This window comes from Salvelinus fontinalis, chromosome 13, assembly GCF_029448725.1.
Source record: "Salvelinus fontinalis isolate EN_2023a chromosome 13, ASM2944872v1, whole genome shotgun sequence".
Classification (NCBI taxonomy): domain Eukaryota; kingdom Metazoa; phylum Chordata; class Actinopteri; order Salmoniformes; family Salmonidae; genus Salvelinus; species Salvelinus fontinalis.
In genome coordinates this window covers 38224006-38249603 of record NC_074677.1, presented here as the reverse complement: position 1 = coordinate 38249603, position 25598 = coordinate 38224006, and the positions used below count along the sequence as shown (strand labels likewise).

Sequence of the window (25598 nt, the reverse complement as noted above, 5' to 3'; positions counted from 1 at the left end):
AATTCAGTATTGTAGTAATTGTCATTATTACAAATAAATAAATAAAAATTGTCCGATTAATCGGTAGCGGCTTTTTTGGTCCTCCAATAATCGGTATCGGCGTTGAAAAATCATAATCGGTCGACCTCTACTTTTAACATTGTATTCATAATCCACCCTTTAACCTTGAGTTTATGAGAGTTCTTATCCAGCCAATCATATCCATTTCCCAGGGACTCATAAGAGATGAGAACCTGGTGGTGGTGTGCTCAGTGGCATAATGACAGTCATCAGCAACCGAGGCTCACACTGGATGAGAGGTTACAGCTAGAGCACTTGACCAGACGTGAACATGTTCTCACCTCACAAGCCCAGTATTAGCCTAGATAAAGTAGGGTGGAGGAAAGAGAGAGAGAGACTTGTCTGTCCACAGAGCTCCAGATGTTGCACCAGTCTGCAGCCCTGGCCAGATGGTACACAGCTGTACTGCGACGCTAGTCTACATCACAGCACAGAAAACCAACCATCTTCCATTATAAGCAGCCTACAGATTTCACCCATTACGAACTGTGCTCCTTCTCCTCAACAATTTACAGAATACCAAAAAAGTATTGTACATTTTTGCCACTAGAAAATACTATCATACAGTAGGAATAGGGTGTAAAACAACAATGTCAGAGAACAGTATTCGACAATCAAGAATTGTATGGGACATTACCCACACTCTTAGAAAAAAGGGTTCCAAAGTGGTTCTTCGGCTGCCCCCATAGGATAACCTTTTTAGAATCCAGGTAGAACCCTTTTTGGGTCCATGTAGTACCCTCTGTGGAAAGGGTCCTTCCTGGAACCAGAAAGGGTCTTCAAAGGGTTCTCCTATGGGGACAGCCGAAGAACCATTTTAGGTTCTAGATAGCACCTTGTTTCCTAAAAGTGCATGATGATGATTTAATTTAAAGCATCACTCATGACAGAGTCCAATGATAGTCCCCTGGAGTTCAACGGAGAGAGCAATCCACCTGAACCCATAGTCAGGATTGTTTAACACTGCCATCTGTGCAAATAAGTGTGTAGTAAAACATTTACAGCTGCACAAGTGTTTATTGCCATCTGGTCCCAATGAATATTTGACATTGCGTTCGTGAAACATGAAGAACAGTGCACAACGAGATGAGAAATGATAACAAACTGAGATATTTATGAAGATCTTATTGATATGAAGTAATAGTTTACTGATCAGGCCTTCTGAGACGCAACAATTCTCAACAAAATGAAGGCTGATGCATCTCTAGTCTACCGATGGTCTCAATATCAGGAGCCTACCAACAACATGAAAGGAGTCTTTTGGCCAGTGAACAATGATTGCCCAATAGTCACTTGGTCAGAAACAACAAAAATCAATGAATACATCTTTGTCCTCCAGAAACCAAACAGCTTTGATTAAAACAGTCAGATATGATGGGAATTTACTGCAAAAGAGATTCTAAAATCAAACAATAGATTTTGAGCAGTAAACTATCCTCACAATGAGAACCATGGTGAGCTGAAAGCCTCTATGAGTAAACATTTTGGCATTCCTACCCAAAATAACAGCTATGCATCACCGAGGTCTGTGCAACACAGGGGTGGTGGATGGGGTTCATTACTCTATTATATGTTTAGCAGTGTTAGAATACAAAGACTGTACTACGATGAGAGAATCCTGCAAAGACCAACTGATGGGAGGCTATGTGCAACTGTGGCAGTGCCATGGTGAGATAATGGGGATAGCCCTTCTTTGTCTCTGTTCTGTCACATCAGTTCAACTGCACTGCCGGCCGATGTGGAGGAACTACACACGCCCTTGTCATCACAGTAGCAAAAGCCACAGCTTTGAAAAACTCATCTGTATCTGTTTGTGACTCTCTTGCGGATTTGCCCTCTTTACAAGAAACAGGATTTGGTTACACTTAATAAACACACTGTTGTGCCACGACAATTTTCAAAAGCCATCAATTTTTTGTCATAGGAAATTAATAGGGTTTGACCAAAAGCATGTGGGGCATGAGCCTGCACTGGGTTGAGACCCAGCAGCTATGCCTTCTTCAAACCAATATACAGTTGAAGTCGGAAATTTACATACACTTAGGTTGGAGTCATTAAAACTCGTTTTTTCAACCACTCCACAAATTTCTTGTTAACAAACTATAGTTTTGGCAAGTCAGTTAGGACATCTACTTTGTGCATGTCACAAGTCATTTTTCCAACAATTGTTTACAGACAGATTATTTCACTTAAATTTCACTGTATCACAATTCCAGTGGGTCAGAAGTTTACATACACTAAGTTGACTGCGCCTTAAACAGCTAGGAAAATTCCAGAAAATTATGTCATGGCTTTAGAAGCTTCTGATAGGCTAATTGACATAATTTGAGTCAATTGGAGGTGTAACTGTGGATGTATTTCAAGGCCTACCTTCAAACTTGGTGCCTATTTGCTTGACATCATGGGGAAATCAAAAGAAATCAGCCAAGACCTTCCCCCAAAAATTGTAGACCTCCACAAGTCTGGTTCATCCTTGGGAGCAATTTCCAAACGCCTGAAGGTACCAAGTTCATCTCTACACCCAATAGTACGCAAGTATAAACACCATGGGACCACGCAGCCGTCATACTGCTCAGGAAGGAGACGCATTCTATCTCCTAGAGATGAATGTACTTTGGTGCAAAAAATGCAAATCAATCCCAGAACAACAGCAAAGGACCCTGTGAAGATGCTGGAGGAAACAGATACAAAAGTTTCTATATCCACAGTAAAACGAGTCCTATATCGACATAACCTGAAAGGCCGCTCAGCAAGGAAGAGGCCACTGCTCCAAAACAGCCATAAAAAAGCCAGACTACGGTTCGCAACTGCACATGGGGACAAAGATCGTACATCTTGGAGAAATGTCCTCTGGTCTGATGAAACAAAAATAGCACTGTTTGGCCATAATGACCATCGTTTTCTTTGGAGGAAAAAGGGGGAGGCTTGCAAGCCGAAGAACATCATCCCAACTGTGAAGCACGGGGGTGGCAGCATCATGTTGTGGGGGTGCTTTGCTGCAGGAGGGACTGGTGCACTTCACAAAATAGATTGCATAATGAGGAAAGGACAATTATGTGGATATATTGAAGCAACATCTCAGGACATCAGTCAGGAAGTTAAAACTTGGTTGCAAATGGGTCTTCCAAATGGACAATGACCCCAAGCATACTTCCAAAGTTGTGGCAAAATGGCTTAAGGACAACATAGTCAAGGTATTGGAGTGGCCATCACAAAGCCCTGACCTCATCCTATAGAAAATTTGTGGGCAGAACTGAAAAAGTGTGTGCGAGCAAGGAGGCCTACAAACCTGACTCAATTTCACACCAGCTCTGTCAAGCTGTCAGGAGGAATGGGCCAAAATTCACCCAACTTATTGTGGGAAGCTTGTGGAAGGCTACCCAAAACATTTGACCCAAGTTAAACAATTTAAAGGCAATGCTACCAAATACTAATTGAGTGTATGTAAACTGCTGACCCACTGGGAATGTGATGAAATAAATAAAAGCTGAAATAAATGATTCTCTCTACTATTATTCTGACATTTCACATTTTTAAAACAAAGTGGTTATTCTAACTGACTTAAGACAGAGAATTTTTTTACTAGGATTAAATGTCAGGAATTGTGAAAAACTGAGTTTAAATGTATTTGGCTAAGGTGTATGCAAACTTCCGACTTCAACTGTAATTAGCTTTATATAAAATTTAAAAGCTGCAACTAACCATGAGAAAACCTCAAAAGAAGGGAAAATAGTCTTGACAATTACATACAAAATGTATTGGATCAAACCCCTGATGAAAACGTTTTAAAACATGAACCAGCTATGTGACAGATTAGTGTGAGGTCTTCACAGTTACTGAACCACGCACAGTAAATATTTGGGATCTAGTCCATTGTGATTCTACTCCAAACAAAATTCATAGTGATTCTCAATCTTTTTCCGTTCAGTTCGTTATGGCCAGCTTGAAATTGCCTTCATTAGGAAGTCTTAATTGTGACTTTCTGAAAGTTGTGAGTGACTAGCCTTCATTGTTGTAATCTGATTGAACGAGACCATCCAGTGCTGCTTTGGGAATCAGTGTTACTATGGTCATGTCAACACACTCCAAGAAGACTTCAAACAAAGACTGGTCTCTTTCAGCAAGAGTTATGAGAATACATTTTCTTAAGTACTGGGTTTTCCTCTGTCTGAACACAACAAACAGTATCTAGCCTCTTTAAACAATAGCCCAGATGCCTGTCATATGACTCATTGGGCTCTTTCTTCAAACTATGAAAATGTATATTGCGAAAATGTTATTCTAACTACTCCCAAGCACCAATTGTTCCCACAAAACGCCAGAAACCAGAATTCCCTTATTGACTAAGCAATGGAATAAACCTCAAATAATTGCAGGGTTGGCAATCAGCTGCACTTTGTTCTAGAGATGATTTGATAACAGATTTTGAATTTGGGCTTAAGGACCCATACACATGGGGGAAGTTAATAAAAAAACACTCCAGTAAGTGGATAAGAAATAAATCAAATCAAATAGACATGCAATACTCTAGGATGTAGACAGCCAATTCACATATTACATGGATAATCAAATATAAATTAGTATATAAGGCCAGAAATAATAAAAGAGGATTGTGTCACTGAGTTTAAGAGTACATTAATATACCAGGGGAAAAGCATGTTCTCTTTCAGATTTAACCTTGAAGCCCCCAAACATACAGTTCAAGACCACCGCATTCTTGACCTCTCAGGAGAAATGTTAATACAAGTTTGAGGCTCTCAGTTTTTCTATTTTAATCACTAATCCCAAGTAATTTGGTTATCCTCAGTCTTGGCCATGGATGACCGCAACGGTGTGAGTTTATAGTTGCCACGCTGATCACGGTGAAATAGCAGGGAGCAACAACCAGAAAGAAAGCCAAAGCTTGACACTTTGAGAGGTACTGGCTATTTACACCTTCACCTGCTCACAGAATAGTGATGGCAGCTGAAGCTGCAGCTTTATAGAAGCCAATGTTTTGGCAGGTTGGCAAACTGAATCAATGGTAAAACACGGTCACTGGCAGTAACTCTTTAATAACTCCCAATATATTTAAACAACTCATTTCAGCTGCCATATCACAATCCAATATGCAAGGCATGCTGTCATCAAGTGTGCACTCGCACCTACCTGCGAACTGGGAACTAATTGATTTATCATACAATCATAGAAAAATGCTTTGAATAATTGGCACAGGAAAGTAACATCAGGCAATATTAGAATCTTAGCATATGGTATTCGTGTTGAAGAGTAGCCTACAAGGGCGATGCATGGTGAGAGTCAGTTTGAAAATCATCTGATTGATGATGAGATTTCAAAGATAAAACATATATCTGTTGAAGTAATATAAAATATTTTTTTATCTTGTGCCTTTGCTTTTCCTGAAATAAAATTATACTTCAGTCCAACATCTGTATGTAATCTAGTAAAGAATCAATTAATTTCCTTGTAGCTCATTTGAATAGTCTACATCAATTAGGACATTTAAGAAATGAAACAGGTCATAATTCATAATGAGTCAGATTATTTATCCTGGCATCTTGTAAAGTCGGCCACACACATAGTAAAGCCACAACATTGTGTGATGATGAGGCCAACTTGTTTCAGAGAATTTAGAATGTGTGGTCTACAACAATTACAACACTTGCATGTTTGCACAACTACATGCAATTTAAATCCTAACATATCTAGGAACCTTCACTTTATTTACATCTAAATGTGCTCATTAGTTTGAAAGTAGACCCAGGTGCAGATGTACATTTGATTAAATCTCCCAACACTGTCAAAAGTAAATGATTGACAACTCAGGAATGCTGGCTCTTGACTTCTGAATATGTGTAGGTTACAAGATGGCCACTGAATATGCCCTCCACTATGTCAATGCTGCATAGTCTCTCCTATGTTCTTTAACTTCTTCTTTTCTAGCAAAGCTCTTGTACCTTCTGTAGATACTACAAATCAAAAAGGGAACCCCCTGTTCACTGTAATTTAGTTTTATAGCTCTCTAAAATTGGACTAAATCACAAAGAAAGACAAACTGAGATGTGCTCTGTAAAACATAAGTAATATAAGGCTTTCCGACATGACACGTTTGTTTTTTTCTCCCCATAAGCCTAGCTGCACTGAAACTGACATCAAACACTTTGCATATCAACAAAGGGCCTGGGACGTCTCAGACACGCCTTATCTCATCTAGTCCCAGTAATGTCTCACAGCTGCTTTCAGTAAGGCAGTCACGAAGGCCTTTGGACATTGCTCTGCGAGAAATGAAGATGCTGGCTCATTACAAATGACACTGTCATAATCCACTGTCTCTATGACATCAAAAGACAAAAGAGGACAAGAGATACAATTTGTGGAAAACATGAACTTTTCTCAAAAGAAGATATTTATTTATGAATGTTTACTTTTGAGAAAGAGAATGTCATTGGGTTTTCAGAGAATCCTGGTCCATGAGACAAATCATTCATAACAATTTCATCTACTTTCGTTTTTGAAATATCAGACAGCTCAGTTATCTGTGAAAATTAGCTTTCCCAAATCACTCTTAACAGAGAGCCTCACAGAAGAAGACTCTGGAGATGACAAAATGTTTTCAAACTGTTCTATATTATTTTAAGGCAGTCTAACTGCATATGACCATCTAGTTGTTTCAAATAAAAGCCTGGAATGTTTTCAACATCTTTAACAGAGGATCATGCTTTTTGTTGGCCCAGTGTTTTCTTAGTTTCAGTTTTTAATACCAGATTTTACAGGGTTCATTAAAAGTAACCCTCTCCCCTCCAAAATACACATTATTTTGAAGGCACAGGCTTTTAAGGATTAAAGATACAGTAGATGAATGAGTGCCTTAAGAACATGGGCCTTCATTTATAAAAAGAGCATTAAGTGAGCATAGGTCATCATTACACAACGTTCCAGATTAATCACTTTGAACATGAACTAGGGTCGAATTGCTCCAACCGGTTTACCGATTGGTAAACGAATTGCTCCACCCAAACCCACTCCTTTTCCTGGGATAAATAACTGAGAGAAACTGGTCAATTATAATCAATTATTCACATGAACAGCATGACGTTACATGGAACTGTTAAATTACATGTGAAGTCTAAATCTGGCTTCTCTACAGGCCCTTGGCTTACTCTGCTATCTGCAGGATCACTCATCAACGCTCAGGGTGGGAACAGACAGCTCATCTCAGTATGGAGCGCAGTTCACAATGCATGTCATCATGGTAACTTTTTTTCTTGTGAAAGGAAGGACTACATTTGCTGCAGCTTAGCCTATGCTACAGTAAAATAAGGACTGAATACACCTCTAATTTACACATCTCCATCTGGCTTTAGGGGTCACCCTATTTTTTTCATTGTAAAGATGCATTTTTTTAGTTGCATCTGTACAGTTTTAAAACGGCCTATCACTCGAATATCCTTGCTTTAAATCAGTGCGCATGCGAGCACTCTCTCGCAGTCTTTCTTTCTCTCTATCAATTCCATTCCAATTGAACCCAAAATAGATAGGCATAATCCTGTTCAAGATATATATATATATATATATATATATATATATATATATATATATATATATATATATATATATATATATATATATATGTCCTTGCCTACCTCTTTCAGGCAATACATGAAATGCAGTATTGGTCTTATATTTAGCTAATGAATGATTTGTTATGCAGACGCTTCTAATTTATAGCCTCGGTCTCTTGTACAATATGCACCTGCGCTCCACTAGCCTCTCTTCTTAAAAAACGCTCCTGAGCTCTTGCTGTCCCAGGAAACGCTAGACTAGAAATAGCTTGCTTGACATCTTTTAAAGCATTTCTTATACAAATAGACTATTCGAAGAGGGATGCACGCTCTTGTTTGCTGAATGTTAAATACAGCAGCAAATAGAACTCACAGGAGTTTGAAAGAAGAGAGAACGTGCGTGTGAGAACGTGCTATAGCAGTTATTTATTCAGACCCTATATTATTCAAGCATGTCATTACAATTATGAATTTAAGGAAAACGAAACGTATTTCATTTAACCGTTGAAAGCGAGGAAGGAATGAAGCAACAATAGAGAGAGAAAGGAGGTAGGCTAATACCAGTCGCACGACATTAGGGGAAATATTATGAAAGGTAGCCTATATTTCCGTCAGCCTACTAATTATAAAAATGTAAAATAGACCCTATTACATGTCAAATTTTAAATCAAATTCACTAGCCTATAATTGTAACTTTGTTGGCCGCATGTCCTGCACCAGCATCGCATGTTCTCTCCCAGCTTCATGGTTTGAACGAGGTTCGTCATTCCAATCCATATAATACAATACAGTACAGTAATTTGCTACAGTCCACACTCAAAAAGATTAGAATACTGGAGCTTGTTTCATTTACTTACCCAAGAGAGCATAGCTACATCTTTGGGCCTTCATGTTTTTGCTGTCAGGCGTAATGTGCGGTAGCCTATATATCATAGGCCATGTATTGGATAATGGCACAATCTTTTGGGCTTGGGATCATAAAATATCTTTAATGTAGGGCTCATAAAAGGTATTTAATGTATGCCTCATCAGGCTCAGGTAGCATCAGGCTTGAATTTTCATGCCGATCAAAGCTCTAATCAAATCCAGACATATATGCTTTATATGCTTTAGAATGACACTTCCGGTTTTGGCTGCAAATATTGGGTTATCCGGGAGAAAAGTGATTTATTCTCGGCATGGAATATTTGTAAAATACCGGGAAATGATTCAACCCTAACAGGAACCCATGATCAAATCTCAAGTCAAGCCCTAGCTGGTGCATGTTGATCTCCTGTGTTGAACAAGTGGAATTGCTTGACATGACCTCATATGTAAGGCTGAAGTCTGATCTATTAGTCAGCTGAGGTAACACATTCATGCTCAGATCAGTATCTATCATGAAACCCCACAATATGTCTAGTTCAATTCACTTAACATTCTTCTGTACCAAACTACAGTATGAACAGCGACCAATCAAATGACATTGAACCTAAAAACTGTAGCTCTCACACTTAAATAAATATCCACAAAGACAATTCCAACAAATATCCCAACAACTTGGTGCTAGGTAGCTAAAAAGGTCACATCTTGCTTTGAGTGGCTCTTAGCCAAATTCTGAAAGCTTGTTCAATTCCCCATGCTGTGTTTTCTATTTGAACCTTCTAACCAAGGCTGTGGAGCACCTGTCAGCAATTTGGCAAATATGTTTTTCCACCTGCTACCTCATCCCCCCTATTTTTTCCTCCAAGTGCTCACCCTACCCTTCCTCCTGGGACAGTTTCTGTGTGTTGTGGCTTTAAAACAATTCCAATTTGGGGCAACCAGAAAACCACATGAAACATGTTTCGTAAATGTGGCTCCACATCTGTTCTGCAGCAAGGTTGACAACATGCTTTCACTACTCCTCTAGTTTTCATACAGATGTAGGATCTTAATTTGATCACCCTGTTGCAGGAGAATCTTCCTGCAATGCAGGACATTTTTAACTTGTACTGTAAGCTTCTGAAGTTTGTAATTTCCACTTAGAAATGTCAGACTTGATTTTCAGAAAGTTTTATGAATCCCTACAAAAATGTCCATTAATTATAATCCACATAATAATTGACATTTCCTGTTGCTATAGGAGTATATTCCTGCTGTAGCAAACTGGCTCAATTTAAGATCCTACATCTGTAGTGTCTTTCCAAACTCAAACCACTATGACGATCTATGCTGAGAAAATGTAGACTATGTATATTATTTATTTGATTGATCTAATAGCAGTGTTCATCATTTACATTTTGGCTTCAGTGCATTGTTATTATATGGATGCAAATATATATTAATCAAAGATAAACTTTAGCATTTGTAATCAGTGTTGGTGCCATTCAATGTTTCGCATTACATGAACATCTATGGGTAATGCAATTAATACGCTAATAGACATTACAGTGCAGTTGAGGTTTATAATACATGCCGTATAGTGCCTTAGGTTGGATGTAGGTCCAGCAATTGGCCCAGGAAGTTGCTATGATCACTATCTGAGAGGGAGGTGCAAGGAGGATAGAAGGGAGGTGGTCGTGATGGTCTTGTGAGAATGAGATACATTTTGTCTTGAACAATCACCTCCATAATAATGTTAAGAATTTGGGAGGCTCATACACATTAACATCCATCAAGTAAGGCCTTTCAGATCATTTTTTATACTTTTTATTGAAACTTTATTCAACTGTATAATCATGTATAATCACTTCCTAATCTCTTTCCGCTCAGACTTGTTACATTTGAATTAGGCAACAGTCAGAAAAAAAGGTACCGAATTGTACTTAAAGTGGTACAAATGCTTGTCACTGTAGTGCAGTGGTCACCAACCTTTTCTGAGTCAAGATAACTTTCTGAAGCAAAATGCAAGCCGAGATCTATGTCTTAGATGTATTTTTTGGAACATGACTTAAAAGACTTAAGCAACATTACCCTACATTATCACTGCATATTGGCTTTGCTTGAATTGCCCTGCCAATGCATTGTTGTTTGGACCATTTAAAAAAATATATATTTCAGTATTTGAGGTAGGCCATATGATCATACTGGTATTAGATGAGTTGCTGTATTACTTGGTATGCACAGCTGAGTAAGCATACACTTAAATCATTCGCTTTTTATTAAAATTTTACTGGGCTGCTGGAACCTGCATGTAATGGTCAGTCTCAATGGAGGGAGAGAGCAGCATACTGAGAGTCCACCTCTCAACATCCCTCCGCTCTCCCTTTCCTCCACTGACACTGACCAAAATGGGACACTGTCTTCCTCCAGTTGAACTCGAGTCGCACTGCATTATTTCTGCCTCATGCACAAATTCATTGTCATACTTCTATGAACAGAGAAAGTGAAATATTCCTCTGTATTAAAAAAGACCCAAGCCGCTAATAATAACAACGCAAGCCTATAGATACACTTTCCTACTCATTCATTACAGCTGCAGTGCTGGTTATAGTGCCAGTGGAAGTAAGAACAATGCACATTTTGTGGCTTATAAAAGTGTTGAATAAAAAGTGTTGACAGTGCTGAGTAAAAACTTACATGAAATCACTCATAAAAACAGCTGCTCTTTGCTGTATTCATTGACAGTCTCGTTAGTCATGGTTTTAAAAGTTTAGAAAACTCAGTGTCAACTTTGCTTTGGCTTTCTTTTACGCCTGCTATGTTACTGCAGACACGGTAATCTGAGCCATCTGATTGGCCAGCGGTAGACCTATAATGCACTTGATTTGCTCTTGGGACCTGCTGGGAAGGCAGAGTTTGTACCTTCATACACATGAAATGGTTCAAAATGGGAAAACTTTGCCTACCCGGCATGCAGGGCAGCTGAATTGGGTGCACCTACCACCAATAGTGCGAGATTAATAAATAAAAATAGGAACGCAAGGCTTTAGCGTTTTTTACAGAAATGCTAGGCGATCGACTAGGAATGCCTTGGAGATCAACCGGTCATACCCTGTAAGGTACGTTGACTGTACTCTTGTAGTTTGTACCTTAAAATATCCAAATTGTACAAATGTGCCCTTTTAAGGTACCACCAGTGACATAGCCATTTGTTTCTTTAAAGTGGCCAAAATGTACCACTTCTCTATTTTTTGGGGGGTATTTTGGTATTTTATTAGGATACTACATATCTATACCATGTCCCTCACATGTAGGGTTGGGTTGAGGTTGCTACAATATGAATTACAGCTCTTAATTGTCACATGTTCTAATGTAAGCTTTTATAAAGACTTCAGAACTGGTAGCATACATGCTCAAACTTGAATTAACATAACCATAGAGCACTTAAACTGGTACAACACTTCCACTCTCGGGTAACAGAAAATAACTAACTGAAAGCCACTAAGCCACACCTGAAATGATTGTACCTTTATATTCAAAATATTGGGTTAAAAAATTTGCCATGATACTAGATTATCTGCATATGTATCCTAAAAGGTACTGAACTGTACTATGTGAGATCATACTCTGTAACTCTGAAGGTACATTACAGTATGTGTATTTTAATATTTTTGTACCCCAGGGAACAATAATGTACCCTAACCGTTACCTTTTTTTCTGAGTGTACATGCACAAACCTCAAGTCAGTATAAAGCTCAAATTTGTATCTCTCAAGTGGTATTAATTTATAATGCACAGACCTGTCATAAGGATGTGTTCTAGTTACCCAACAAATTGATTTACCCACTGCTGCGATGGTTCGAACCATCGCAGCCTCCACCGGATGGAACGTGTTGGCTCTGGTCACCGTTTTCCGCAGCGGACTGCTGGAGTTAGCAGGAGTTAGCCTGCCATGATGACAACCTGTTATTCAACCAGCTCATCAGCATGGCGATGCTGTTGGACAACCTCCTGCGGTCCCAAAGAAGACCTGTGCGGAATTCGGAGCCCATGGCTACCCCTTCTCCGTGGCCAGAGCCGATGGAGGTGGGCACTGCACGTTTGCCCGAGGCAGAGCATAGGAGAAGGAGTAATCTGGGCCTCTGCTTCTATTGTGGAGAAAGGGGTAATTTCTCCCCGACCTGCTCTCTATCCACTAGGAGGCGAGGAGGTGACAAGCCAGGGAATTCTCCTGCACCAACCCAGGTAAAAGGCAAGGTCTCCTATCCTTGTCTGTCAAATCAACCAGTGTGTTTTCCCGTTAAATTCCCTGAGTACCACAGCCCTTCACTCCCGTTAGCTCTGATTGATTCCGGAATTGCCGGGAATCTCTTAGATAGCACATTCCAGGGCACAAACTTATTCCAGTTTGTGCCCTGGATAATCGTCCAATAGGTACAGGGCTCATACATCACATTACTGTTCCTGTTTCTTTGATGACCCATGACACTCATTCAGAACAGATCACTTTCTTGATTATAGACACCCCCATGCACCCCATTGTCTTCGGTCTCCAGTACCTCAAAGACTGGGAGGGGTACGGCCTGGTTCCTGCGGTGGACATCCTGGACGCTTCGCTGACCAGGGATTTTCACTGTCAACGCCCAGACCGACCCGCACCGCACCCCTGGTGTCGTCCCGTGTCGGTGGGGAGATACTGTCACGAATCGCCCCGCTACTGATGCTCATTCTGTTCACCAGAGGTCTACGTCACCGGCTTTCTAGGCTTCACATAACAGGATTCATTATCATCAACCCCGGACTTTCTTGTCTGATTACACACACCTGATTCCTATTTCCCCTGATTAGTATGTTATATATGTGCCCTCTGTTCCCTCTGTCTTTGTCGGTTATTGTTCCCATGTCTGTTGGTGGTGCGAGTACCTATGCGTTGGTGCAGCTGTTATGCTGCATGCTATATATATTGTGTATTACGGGTATCGTCCCGTGTCGGTCAACTAGGTTTACCCTCGCTTTTTTGTTTGGGTACAGCCCCGTGTTTTTGTATACGTGTTTGTTTTGGGTGTATTAAAAACCCCTATTGTGTATTCCTGCCCCTGTTTCAAAAATTCTTTATACCAGCGTGAGAGTTTCATTTTCTTCCATATTGTTATAGTGTTCTTAACTATGAAGTTGTTAATGTTCTTAGATTTATCCTTTGAAAATCGACACATGAAAATATTCTGGGGACAATATGCACCCATTGTTCCTCTTTAATGCATTTAACTATATGTCGTAAGTTTTAGCAAAGGGGGCATTGAGTTTTCAATATTGGCCAGGTATATCAGGAGATTATATTCAAATAAGTTTAGTTTATATTCATGTTTACCATACCTGTTACGTTTGGGTCCTGTCTTTTTGCAAGTGGTTCAACTGCCACTGTAAACAGGAGGGGGGAGAGGGGACATCCCTGTCTTGCGTCCCTTTCTAAAGCAATTTTATAGAGATAATGTATTATTTGTGTATATTTATTTCTTTAGGACATTTATACAATATTTGAATGACATGTATTTCAGCTGAAAAGTTGAAAGCTTCCAAAGTTTTGAATAGAGAAGGTCATTCAAGACGATCAAAAGCCTATTCGGCTTTAACAGCCATTATTGATTAATCTATATCTTGTTTTTTTTGCTTATTGTATTAAACTGAAACATGTTCTTGTATTTGTTTGTAAGTGTCTATTTTTAATAAACCCTGTTTGATTGATATGTATCAAGTCTGGTAAGACTTTTGCCATTCTATTGCTTATAAGCTTTATTATTATTTTATTGTCACAATTGATTACATTTATGGGTCTATAATCATCAGGGGACTCTCCAGATTTTCCTGGTTTTAATTTAACTGAAATAACTGTTTGACTCATGGAACTAGGAAGTACTGAATTGAGTGATGTGCGTTGTCATTTGTGTAAATAGGGGGCCTACTTTGTCCCAAAATGTTGAATAGAATTCTAAGGGAAAGCCATCCATTTACTGCTATATGATTGCTCAATATTAGTCTCCTTCGAAAATAGTTGCATGTGATTTGGAACATACAGTTGATGTATATTAGCTGCTGGTGGAGAGGAGCAGGAGGTTGAATGGGGTTGAAGTATTGCAGTGGTGGTTCTGTGAAATACCCTGATATGATGAATAACCTTGCCTGAGACCTAGAGACTTGATTTAGTTCCCAAGGCTAATACCATTGCCTAGACTTTAGCTCTGTGGGCTAACACAGTCTTAAGTCATGACAGGTTAGAAACTGTTTGGTCGATCTAATTAGTAGCTCCAAGAGGGAGAAGCAATGAACATGAGCTATTGTGTCCAGTCTCATGCAAGAGGTAAATCCCTTTATGATATAAAAAGCTTTCACCTTCAAAATAATACTCAACGGGAAACAATTTTAGCTTTCTTGACTAATTTCTTTAGTTAGCAGTAACTCTTAGTCTCTCCTCTGTTTTCTAAACATACTGAAAGACACAAAATGTTTTGTTTGTATGGATAGCTTCCCATAAGAAAGAAAATAACATCTGTGTAACCACTAGCTACACCCTCAAGTTAATCTAAATAGAAGCAGGTGCATATCATGGGAAACATAATTGACAATTACGGACATTCAAACATTCTTTCCTAACTCCCTTGCAAGCAGAACAACACTTGTAATAGTCTTGACACCTGTCCCCAGTAACAAATATGGCCTGAGGCCCACTGTTCCTTTGAAATCATTCCAAATAAGTCTATTAAAACCTGCAGCTAAAATAAGCACATCGTTCTTGACCACACATCTACAGTTCACCATCAGGGATGTTTACTTATGTTTTATGAGCTTGATTGGTGGGTATTACAAAAGATTATGTAAAATGACAGTCCCTAACGTCTATAACTACAGCCCTCAGATTGAACCCTGACCACATCCCCTCTGGATGGTTCTTTGGTTCAGGTTGGGCCTTTGCTTGAATCTAAGGTAATAAGGACCCAATGCAATTTACATTACAGACAAATATAAACAACAGAAACAATACACACATCCGTAATCACATCTTTCACAGATATTTCTAAATATGGGACCTAAATCATCTCTAAAGGTCTCACTTCAAATATTTGCCTGTCTCTATTAACATTTATAGCCATGTGTACATTCTCCCACAAAGATACATTTTAATGGAGTTGAGTAATTGTGTGGATGTTATTAATTGTGTGCACAATGTTGCTATTAAGGTAATATCCTGTAAGAAATCTCATACTCCAACAGAGCACACAGTTTGATTTAATAGTGATGTTGAGGGTTGGCACTGGATCTCTTGTGGAGCTAACTCTGCTAGCCAGAGATTTCACACTGAGCTCTGGAGACAAGCCACAATGCCCGGGGAAGTTGAAATGACGAAGCGGGGGGTCATTTACCTGCTTTAGTTCATTTACAATCTCATTTGGGATTTTTGAAGTGTTTTTCTCTAAATAAACCTCTATGAATAACCATCCACAGGCCTACAAAAAACATAGTGACTGAATTTGGTACTATGGTAATCTTTAGATATGAGCAACCAGTTGTGCCGTGTAGTACTTTTGCAGCTGTAGCAAGGTCAAAGACAACAATGTGGATTCTGGAGAATTCAGAGCGACATGATCACAAACAAACCAATAAACTTTTCTCATCTCATCTGATTATAACATAGATGAGGGCCAGATAGATCTTAACATTGCAGAATTGTTGGTGTAATTTATGTGTAATTGAAAGGCATCCACTTAGTCTCATTTTTACTGCCATGGTGTTTCTGTGCAGCAGTATTTTTAACATGGCTGACCATGCCTCTGTAAAAGGATATTTTCTAAACCAAGCACATTTGGCAGAGCCATCTTTACACCCCTGCCTCAGACAGGTGGGAGCATTCTCTCTTCCATGCTGTCAATCCACAGGCTTAAAGAATAGCTGACAAGAGAACTTTAGCTACTTTTAGGATTTGATTCGAGTAACAACTCAAATGGCCCCAGGTTTTTTCTGAAGTCAATTAAGAAATTGTAAGGCATTATAATATGCCAATGCATTAAAATGTGAGAGTGGCTTGTTAATACTTGGAGTGGATGGGTGGAATCTTACTGTGCCACATGCTGATGGCATGCAGGCAGTATTCTCTACTGTAGATGTCTGCTCGTCTCAACATGCACCATCAGGTCACTTAAACCATACACTCACTATTCAAATCCTCGCTAAGCTACTTTGGAAAAATACTTGCACCAAAAGCATTATTAACCATTATCCATCTCAAGCAACAATAAACAATTGGGCACCTCAACCGTGAAACTAGCTATACTGCCAACATGCAACTAGACTGTATCATAATAAAACAAAGCCTAAGTAGTCCTTATCTGAGAAACACTGACCAATATACTGTATTATTGTGTCTGATCAAGGACAAATTAAAGTGTCTAACTGATGGCAGTAAATATTCATCATACACATCCTTTCATCGGAATTGACAGAAATTGCCACATGTTGTTTCAACATCCCACAAGTGAAAATAATTTGGTGTGGGCTACACCTTGGTCCTCTTATGTGTATTTATATGAATTCTTACAAAATGTAAATATATGTTTAGTGTTATTACGCTATTAAAGAGCCGATAATTAACCTACCTGTGGCTGTAGATCAGTTGGGTAGCTGATATCCAACAGCTGGAATACTGGAGAATATCGGTCATTCATATCGTCTACGGCCGGTGACACTGTCTCCTCTCTGTTCTTCTGGAGAATCTCCCGTTTCACCTCCGATCTCAGGTCCAAATAACAGAAAAGCGTTACTAGATGCAATGAAAGGGATAAGACGAAGAATCCCAAGAAGATTTTACAGTTGTTACAATGTTTCCTGCAAATGCAAGTAGACTCTTTCAAGTCAATCTCCTCTATGTGTGCAAACTTCTCAGACATAGATGTAGGTGCCATGTCTAAATACTTTCAGTCGTTGCTATTTCAGCATACTAGGCTTTGTCTATGACGCTATGGCCCTAACCTGAGCTGTCTGATGCTCAAACGTTCGCACACCGACAGTTATCCCCATCCACATCAAGGCAGGGGGACGGTACGGTAACACACACTGATACGGTAACTTAAAGCGATCCTTTTCGAAAGATCCGCCCCTCTTGTATCTGATTGGGCTGCGCCTATTACGTGCCACTCCATTGAAAACTACATGGATGAATGCTGTCCGGGTCGTATGGCTTGATAGATCAGCCAAAACCAGAACATCCCACCACTGGCCACATCACGTCATTTCAACGTTGAAATGTGGATCATATTTGCTTGAGACGTTGATCAATGAGATTTCAACCTTTATTTATCCACTCATAAAGGACAAACAGAGTTTGTTGAATTCCTAATGTGTTATCACTATGCCTTCAACCATCTAAAAGTCCAACAAAATTCCAATGGAAAAACAATGTCAGATTTTTGGTTTAGTTGTCGTCTAAATATGTTATCACTGGGCATTCAACCATTTAAAAGCACAACAAAGTTCAAATGGGAATATGCCAGATATTTTGTATTTATACAACAATTTAGAGCTCTATTCAATCTGTATAACTGAAGTGTTAAAGATTGCGCAATATAAATGTAAAGGCAATTTCAGATTGTACCGACATATGCAACGCTGAACGTCCGCGATATGAACTGAATAGAGCCCTTAATGCGTTATCAGGGGCATCATGCACCCCAAAAATCTGAAGGGACAAAAAGTACATGAGGATGGCTGTTCCGGTGTTCCGGACACCATCTGGAAGTTGGAGAATTTAGAGCAATAATCATGATGCTTAACTCTATAAAAACAATTGTTTTTTTTGAGCTGTCGGTATCTTCCCGACTGTTTATTGATTTAATGTTTATTTATTTATATATTTTTTACGAAATATGCTTCTCTGCATTTTATCTCAAATCTGGGATAAATATTAAAAGGAATGTGAGTCTTATTCAATACATTTAGTAATTGCTTGCTTTTCTAAAGACTAACAACCTTGCCAGCAGGCATGCCAGCTAATATAGCTACTCTAATTTGATTGATGTACTGAAATGGCTTCTTTGTAGCTAGTTATGAGATTATGAGATTGGGAACCTGTCTGGGCTAGCTAAAGTCAATAAAATTGCTAGGTCGCTAGTAGTTTTTTAGAGAAGCAACACAAAAAGCTACAAAAAAACAAAACAAATATATGTATATATATAAATATATCTGTATATATACAGTTGAAGTCGGAAGTTTACATACACTTAAGTTGGAGTCATTAAAACTCGTTTTTCAACCACTCCACAAATTTCTTGTTAAAACTTCTTAAGACTAGGGGGCGACATTTTCATTTTTGGCTAAAAAACGTACCCATTTGAAACTGCCTATTTCTCAGCCCCCGAAACTAGAATATGCATATAAGTGTCAGATTAGGATAGAAAACACTCTGAAGTTTACAAAACTGTAAACATTTTGTCTGTGAGTTAAACAGAACTGATATTGCAGGCTAAAACCTGGGGAAAATCCAATCAGGAAGTGACCCTGTTTTTGAAACCTCTCTGTTCCTATGCATACCTATTGCCCATTGAAAGGGATATCAACCAGACTTCTTTTTCTATGGCTTCCCTAAGGTGTCAACAGCCTTTAGACATAGATTCAGGCTTTTTTTTTGAAGAATGAGCGTGAAAGGGCACATTGCGTAAGTGGATAGGTGGGGGCTCTCAGAGTGAGTTCTGCGTAACAGAGAAAGGCGGCCATTGTTCCCTGTCCTAGTGAAAAGCCAACTGTCCCAGTTGATATATTATCGAATAGATATTTGAAAAATACCCTGAAGATGGATTATAAAAAACGTTTGACATGTTTCTGTGGACATTATGGATATAATTTGGGATTTTTGTCAGCGTTGTCATGAGCGCTCTTTCCGGTGAATTCCTGGGCATAACGCATCAAACTAACGGAGGTATTTGGATATAAAAAATATCTTTATGGAACAAAGGGAACATTTGTTGTCTAACTGGGCATCTCGTGAGTGAAAACATCCGAAGATCATCAAAGGTAAACAATTAATTTGATTGCTTTTCTGATTTTCGTGACCAAGTTACCTGATGCTAGGTGTACTTTTTGTTTTGTCAAGCGATCGATAAACTTACACAAACGCTTGTATTGCTTTCGCTGTAAAGTCGAAGGTCGAAGGTTCCCCTTCCAACAGGACAACGACCCTAAGCACACAGCCAAGACAACGCAGGAGTGGCTTCGGGACAAGTCTCTGAATGTCCTTGAGTGGCCCAGTCAGAGCCCGGACTTGAACCTGATCGAACATCTCTGGAGAGACCTAAAAATAGCTGTGCAGCGATACTCCCCATCCAACCTGACAGAGCTTGAGAGGATTTGCAGAGAGGAATGGGAGAAACTCGCCAAATACAGGTGTGCCAAGCTTGTAGCGCCATACCCAAGAAGACATACCCAAGAAGGCTGTAATCGCTGCCAAAGGTGCATCAACAAAGTACTGAGTAAAGGGTCTTAATACTTATGTAAAAGTGATGTTTCCGTTTAAAAATGATATACATTTGGAAAAAATATATAAAAAACAATTTTTGCTTTGTCGTTATGGGGTATTGTGTGTAGATTGATGAGGGAAAAAACTATATAATCAATTTTAGAATAAGGCTGTAATGTAACAGAAGGTGGAAAAAGTGAAGGTGTCTGAATACATTCGGAATGCACCGTATATACAGTACCAGTTTGGACACACCTACTCATTCAAGGGTTTTTCTTTATTTTTTATTAATTTCTATATTGCAGAATAATAGTGAAGAAGTCAAAACTATGAAATAACACATATGGAATCATGTAGAAACCAAAAAAGTGTTAAACAAATCTAAATATATTTGAGAGTCTTAAAAGTAGCCACCCTTTGCCTTAATGACAGCTTTGCACACTCTTGGCATTCTCTCAACCGTCTTCACCTGGAATGCTTTTCCAACAGTCTTCCCACATATGCTGAGCACTTGTTGGCTGCTTTTCCTTCACTCTGTAGTCCAACTCATCCCAAATCATCTCAATTGGGTTGAGGTCGGGTGATTGTGGAGGCCAGGTCATCTGATGGAGCACTCCATCACTCTCCTTCTTGGTCAAATAAGCCTTACAAAGCCTGGAGGTGTGTTGGGTCATTGTCCTGTTGAAAAACAAATGGTAGTCCCACTAAGCGCAAACCAGATGGGATGGCGTATTGCTGCAGAGTGCTGTGCTAGCCGTGCTGGTTAAGTGTGCCTTGAATTCTAAAATAAATCACAGTGTCACCAGCAAAGCACCCCGACACATCACACCTCCTCCTCCATGCTTCACGGTGGGAACCACACATGCGGAGATCATCCGTTCACCTAGTTTGCACCTCACAAAGACACGGTGGTTGGAACTAAAAATCTCAAATTTGGACTCATCAGACCAAAGGACAGATTTCCACCGGTCTAATGTCCATTGCTCGTGTTTCTTGACGCAAGCACGTCTCTTCTTATTATTGGTGTCCTTTAGTAGTGTTTTCTTTGCAGCAATTCGACCATGAAGGCCTGATTCATGCAGACTCCTCTGAACAGTTGATGTTGAGATGTGTCTGTTACTTGAGCTCTGTAAGTCATTTATTTGGACTGCAATCTGAGGTGCAGTTAACTCTGATGAACTTATCCTCTGCAGCAGAGGTAACTCTGGGTTTTCTTTTCCTATGGCGATTGTAATAGCTGTCGCTTTCCTCATCCTCGGAAGAGGTGAGGAGAGAAGGATCTTCTGACCAAAATGCGGGTTCAGGGAAATATGCCATCTTTATTATATAACAAAAACCGATGACACGAAAACAAACACTTTAACAAACTACAAAATAAGAAAACGACGTACACGCAACCTGAACATAAACTTACATGGACAAACGTAAACTCACGAACAGGAACGGACATCGAAACATACGAACAGCCAAACAGCTCCAAAAGTGAATACATCGAACACAACGAAGACATCACAGGAGACAATCACCCAACAAACACACAGTGAGAATGCCCTACCTAAATATGACTCTTGATTAGAGGAAAATGCAAACCACCTGCCTCTAATCAAGAGCCATACCAGGCAAACCGAAACCAACATAGAAACAGATAACATAGACTGCCCACCCAAAACACATGCCCTGACCATAAACACATAAAAACTAACATAAATAGGTCAGGACTGTTACAGTACCCCCCCCCCAAGGTGCGAACGCCGGGCGCACCAGCACAAAGTCCAGGGGGGGGTCCGGGTGGGCAGTTGACCACGGTGGTGGTTCCGGTTCAGGACGCTGTCCCCATACCACCATAGTCACTCCCCTCTTCTTTCTACCCCTTCTAATGCCCACCCTAACACTACCTTCCCCTAAATAAACAGCTAGCACCAGGACAAGGGGCAGCACCGGGACAAGGGGTAGCACCGGGACAAGGGGCAGCACCAGAACAAGGGGCAGCACCAGGATAAGGACCATCACTGGAATAAGGGGCAGCACCGGGACAAGGGGCAGCACCGGGACAAGGGGCAACACCGGGACAAGGGGCAACACCGGGACAAGGGGCAGATCCCGGCTGAAGGACTCTGGCAGGTCCTGTTTGGACGGCTCTGGCAGGTCCATACAGGCTGACGGCTCTCGACGCTCATGGCAGACTGACGGCTCTCTACGCTCATGGCAGGCTGACGGCTCTCTACGCTCATGGCAGGCTGACGGCTCTCTACGCTCATGGCAGGCTGACGGCTCTCGACGCTCATGGCAGGCTGACGGCTCTCGACGCTCATGGCAGGCTGACGGCTCTCGACGCTCATGGCAGGCTGACGGCTCTCGACGCTCATGGCAGGCTGACGGCTCTCGACGCTCATGGCGCTCTGACGGCTCTGGCTGCTCATGGCTCTCTGACGGCTCTGGCTGCTCATGGCTCTCTGACGGCTCTGGCTGCTCATGGCTCTCTGACGGCTCTGGCTGCTCATGGCTCTCTGACGGCTCTGGCTGCTCATGGCTCTCTGACGGCTCTGGCTGCTCATGGCTCTCTGACGGCTCTGGCTGCTCATGGCTCTCTGACGGCTCTGGCTGCTCCTGTCTGGTTGGCGGCTCTGGCAGATCCTGTCTGGTTGGCGGCTCTGGCAGATCCTGTCTGGTTGGCGGCTCTGGCAGATCCTGTCTGGTTGGCGGCTCTGGCAGATCCTGTCTGGCGGGCGGCTCTGGCAGATCCTGTCTGGCGGGCGGCTCTAGCGGCTCCTGTCTGGCTGACGGCTCTAGCGGCTCCTGTCTGGCGGATGGCTCTGTAGGCTCATGGCAGACGGGCGGCTTTGCAGGCTCATGGCAGACGGGCGGCTTTGCAGGCTCCTGGCAGACGGATGGCTCAGATGGCGCTGGGGAGACGGATGGCTCAGATGGCGCTGGGGAGACGGATGGCTCAGATGGCGCTGGGGAGACGGATGGCTCAGATGGCGCTGAGGAGACGGATGGCTCTGGCCGGATACGGCGCACTGTAGACCTGGTGCGTGGTGCCGGAACTGGAGGCACCGGGCTAATGATAAGCACCTTCCTACTAGTGCGTGGAGCAGGGACAGGGCACACTGAACTCTCAAAGCGTACTCTATACCTGGTGCGTGGTACCGGCACTGGTGGCACCTGGCTGAGGGCACGCACCTCAGGACTAGTACGGGGAGAAGTGACAGTGTGTACAGGACTTAGGAGACGCACAGGTGGCTTAGTGCGTGGGGCCGGAACTGGAGGCACTGAACTGGATACACGCACTATAGGGAGAGTGCGTGGAGGAGGAACAGGGCTCTGGAAATGCACTGGTAGCCTAGTGCGTAATGTAGGCACTGTAGGTACTAGGCTGGGGCGGGGAGGTGGCGCCGGAAATACCGGACCGTGCAGGCGTACTGGCTCTCTTGAGCATTGAGCCTGCCCAACCTTACCTGGTTGAATGCTCCCGGTCGCCCTGCCAGTGCGGCGAGGTGGAATAACCCGCACCGGGCTGTGTAGGCGAACCGGGGAAACCATGCGTAAGGCAGGTGCCATGTATGCCGGCCCGAGGAGACGCACTGGAGACCAGACGCGTTGAGCCGGCCTCATGACACCTGGCTCAATGCCCAATCTAGCCCTACCAGTGCGGGGAGGTGGAATAACCCGCACCGGGCTATGCACACGTACAGGAGACACCGTGCGCTCTACTGCGTAACACGGTGTCTGCCCGTACTCCCGCTCTCCACGGTTAGCCTGGGAAGTGGGCGCAGGTCTCCTACCTGCCCTTGGCCCACTACCCTTTAGCCCCCCCCCAAGAAATTTTTGGGAGTTACTCACGGGCTTTTCGGGCTTCCGTGCAAGACGTGTCCCCTCATAATTCCGGTTTCGAGCTTGATTCTCCGGCTTCCATCCACGTCTCCTAGCTGCCTCCTTAAACCACCGCTCCTGGGCTGTGGCTGCCACACTCTTCTCACGAGAGCAGCGATGTTCTCCAGTTTGCGCCCAGGGTCCTCTACCAGACAGGATCTCCTCCCAAGTCCAAAAGTCCTTGTTGCTCCGTCGAGCATTCCCATACCGCTTGGTCTCTGTATTTTGGTGGGTGATTCTGTAAGAGCTGTCGCTTTCCTCATCCTCGGAAGAGGTGAGGAGAGAAGGATCTTCTGACCAAAATGCGGGTTCAGGGAAATATGCCATCTTTATTATATAACAAAAACCGATGACACGAAAACAAACACTTTAACAAACTACAAAATAAGAAAACGACGTACACGCAACCTGAACATAAACTTACATGGACAAACGTAAACTCACGAACAGGAACGGACATCGAAACATACGAACAGCCAAACAGCTCCAAAAGTGAATACATCGAACACAACGAAGACATCACAGGAGACAATCACCCAACAAACACACAGTGAGAATGCCCTACCTAAATATGACTCTTGATTAGAGGAAAATGCAAACCACCTGCCTCTAATCAAGAGCCATACCAGGCAAACCGAAACCAACATAGAAACAGATAACATAGACTGCCCACCCAAAACACATGCCCTGACCATAAACACATAAAAACTAACATAAATAGGTCAGGACTGTTACAGCGATCCTCATGAGTGACAGTTTCATCATAGTGCTTGATGGTTTTTGTGACTGCACTTGAAGAAGCTTTCTAAGTTTTTGAAATATTTCGCATTGACTGACCTTCATGTCTTAAAGTAATGATGGTCATTTCTCTGTGATTATTTTAGCTGTTCTTGCGATAATATGGATTTGGTCTTTTACCAAATAGGGCTATCTTCTGTATATCACCCCTACCTTGTCACAACACAACTGATCGGCGCAAATGAAATTCCACAAATTAACTTTTAATCAAATTTTATTAGTCACATACACGTGTTTAGCAGATGTTATTGCATGTGTAGCGAAATGCTTGTGTTTCTAGCTCCGATAGTGCAGTAATATCTATCAACAAGTAATATCTATTAATTTCACAACATATACCCAATACACACAAATCTAAGGAAAGTGGAATGGAATTAAGAATATATAAATATATGGACGAGTAATGTCAGAGCGGCATAGACTAAGATAGAGTAAAATAGAATACAGTATATACACTACCGGCCAAAAGTTTTAGAACACCTACTCATTCAAGGGTTTTTCTTTATTTTTACTATTTTCTATATTGTAGAATAATAGTGAAGACATCAAAACTATGAAATAACACATGATATATTTAATCCTGTCTGCACAATTAACTGAGAACCCCCAGGTGGTTAAGGTAGGAAAAAACACCTCCACTTTGCTGATACTCTACACTGGTGCCCCACAAGGATACGTGCTCAGCCCCCTCCTGTACCCCCTGTTCACCCATGACTGTGTGGCCTTGCATGCCTCCAACTCAATCATCAAGTTTGCAGACGACACAACAGTAGTAGGCCTGATTACCAACAATGACGAGACAGCCTACAGAGAGGTGAGGGCCCTGGGAGTGTGATGCCAGGAAAATAACCTGGCACCGATGGGACCGCAGTGGAGAAGGTTGAAAGCTTCAAGTTCTTTGGCGTACATATCACTGATAAACTGAAATGGTCCACCTACACAGAGAGTGTGGTGAAGAAAACGCA

The 25598-nt window shown here is 41.5% G+C and overlaps 1 protein-coding gene across 1 annotated transcript in view; it reads right to left on the bottom strand.

Moving 5' to 3' along the window:
• Window positions 1-17724, bottom strand: part of LOC129868620 (ectodysplasin-A-like) — a 62236-nt gene extending 44512 nt beyond the window's left edge. The window contains exon 1 of the mRNA XM_055942754.1: window positions 17111-17724. Coding sequence (XP_055798729.1) covers window positions 17111-17416 — 306 coding nt within the window. The 5' untranslated portion in view covers window positions 17417-17724. The remainder of the gene's footprint in view (window positions 1-17110) is intronic.
• Window positions 17725-25598: the final 7874 nt, after the last annotated feature.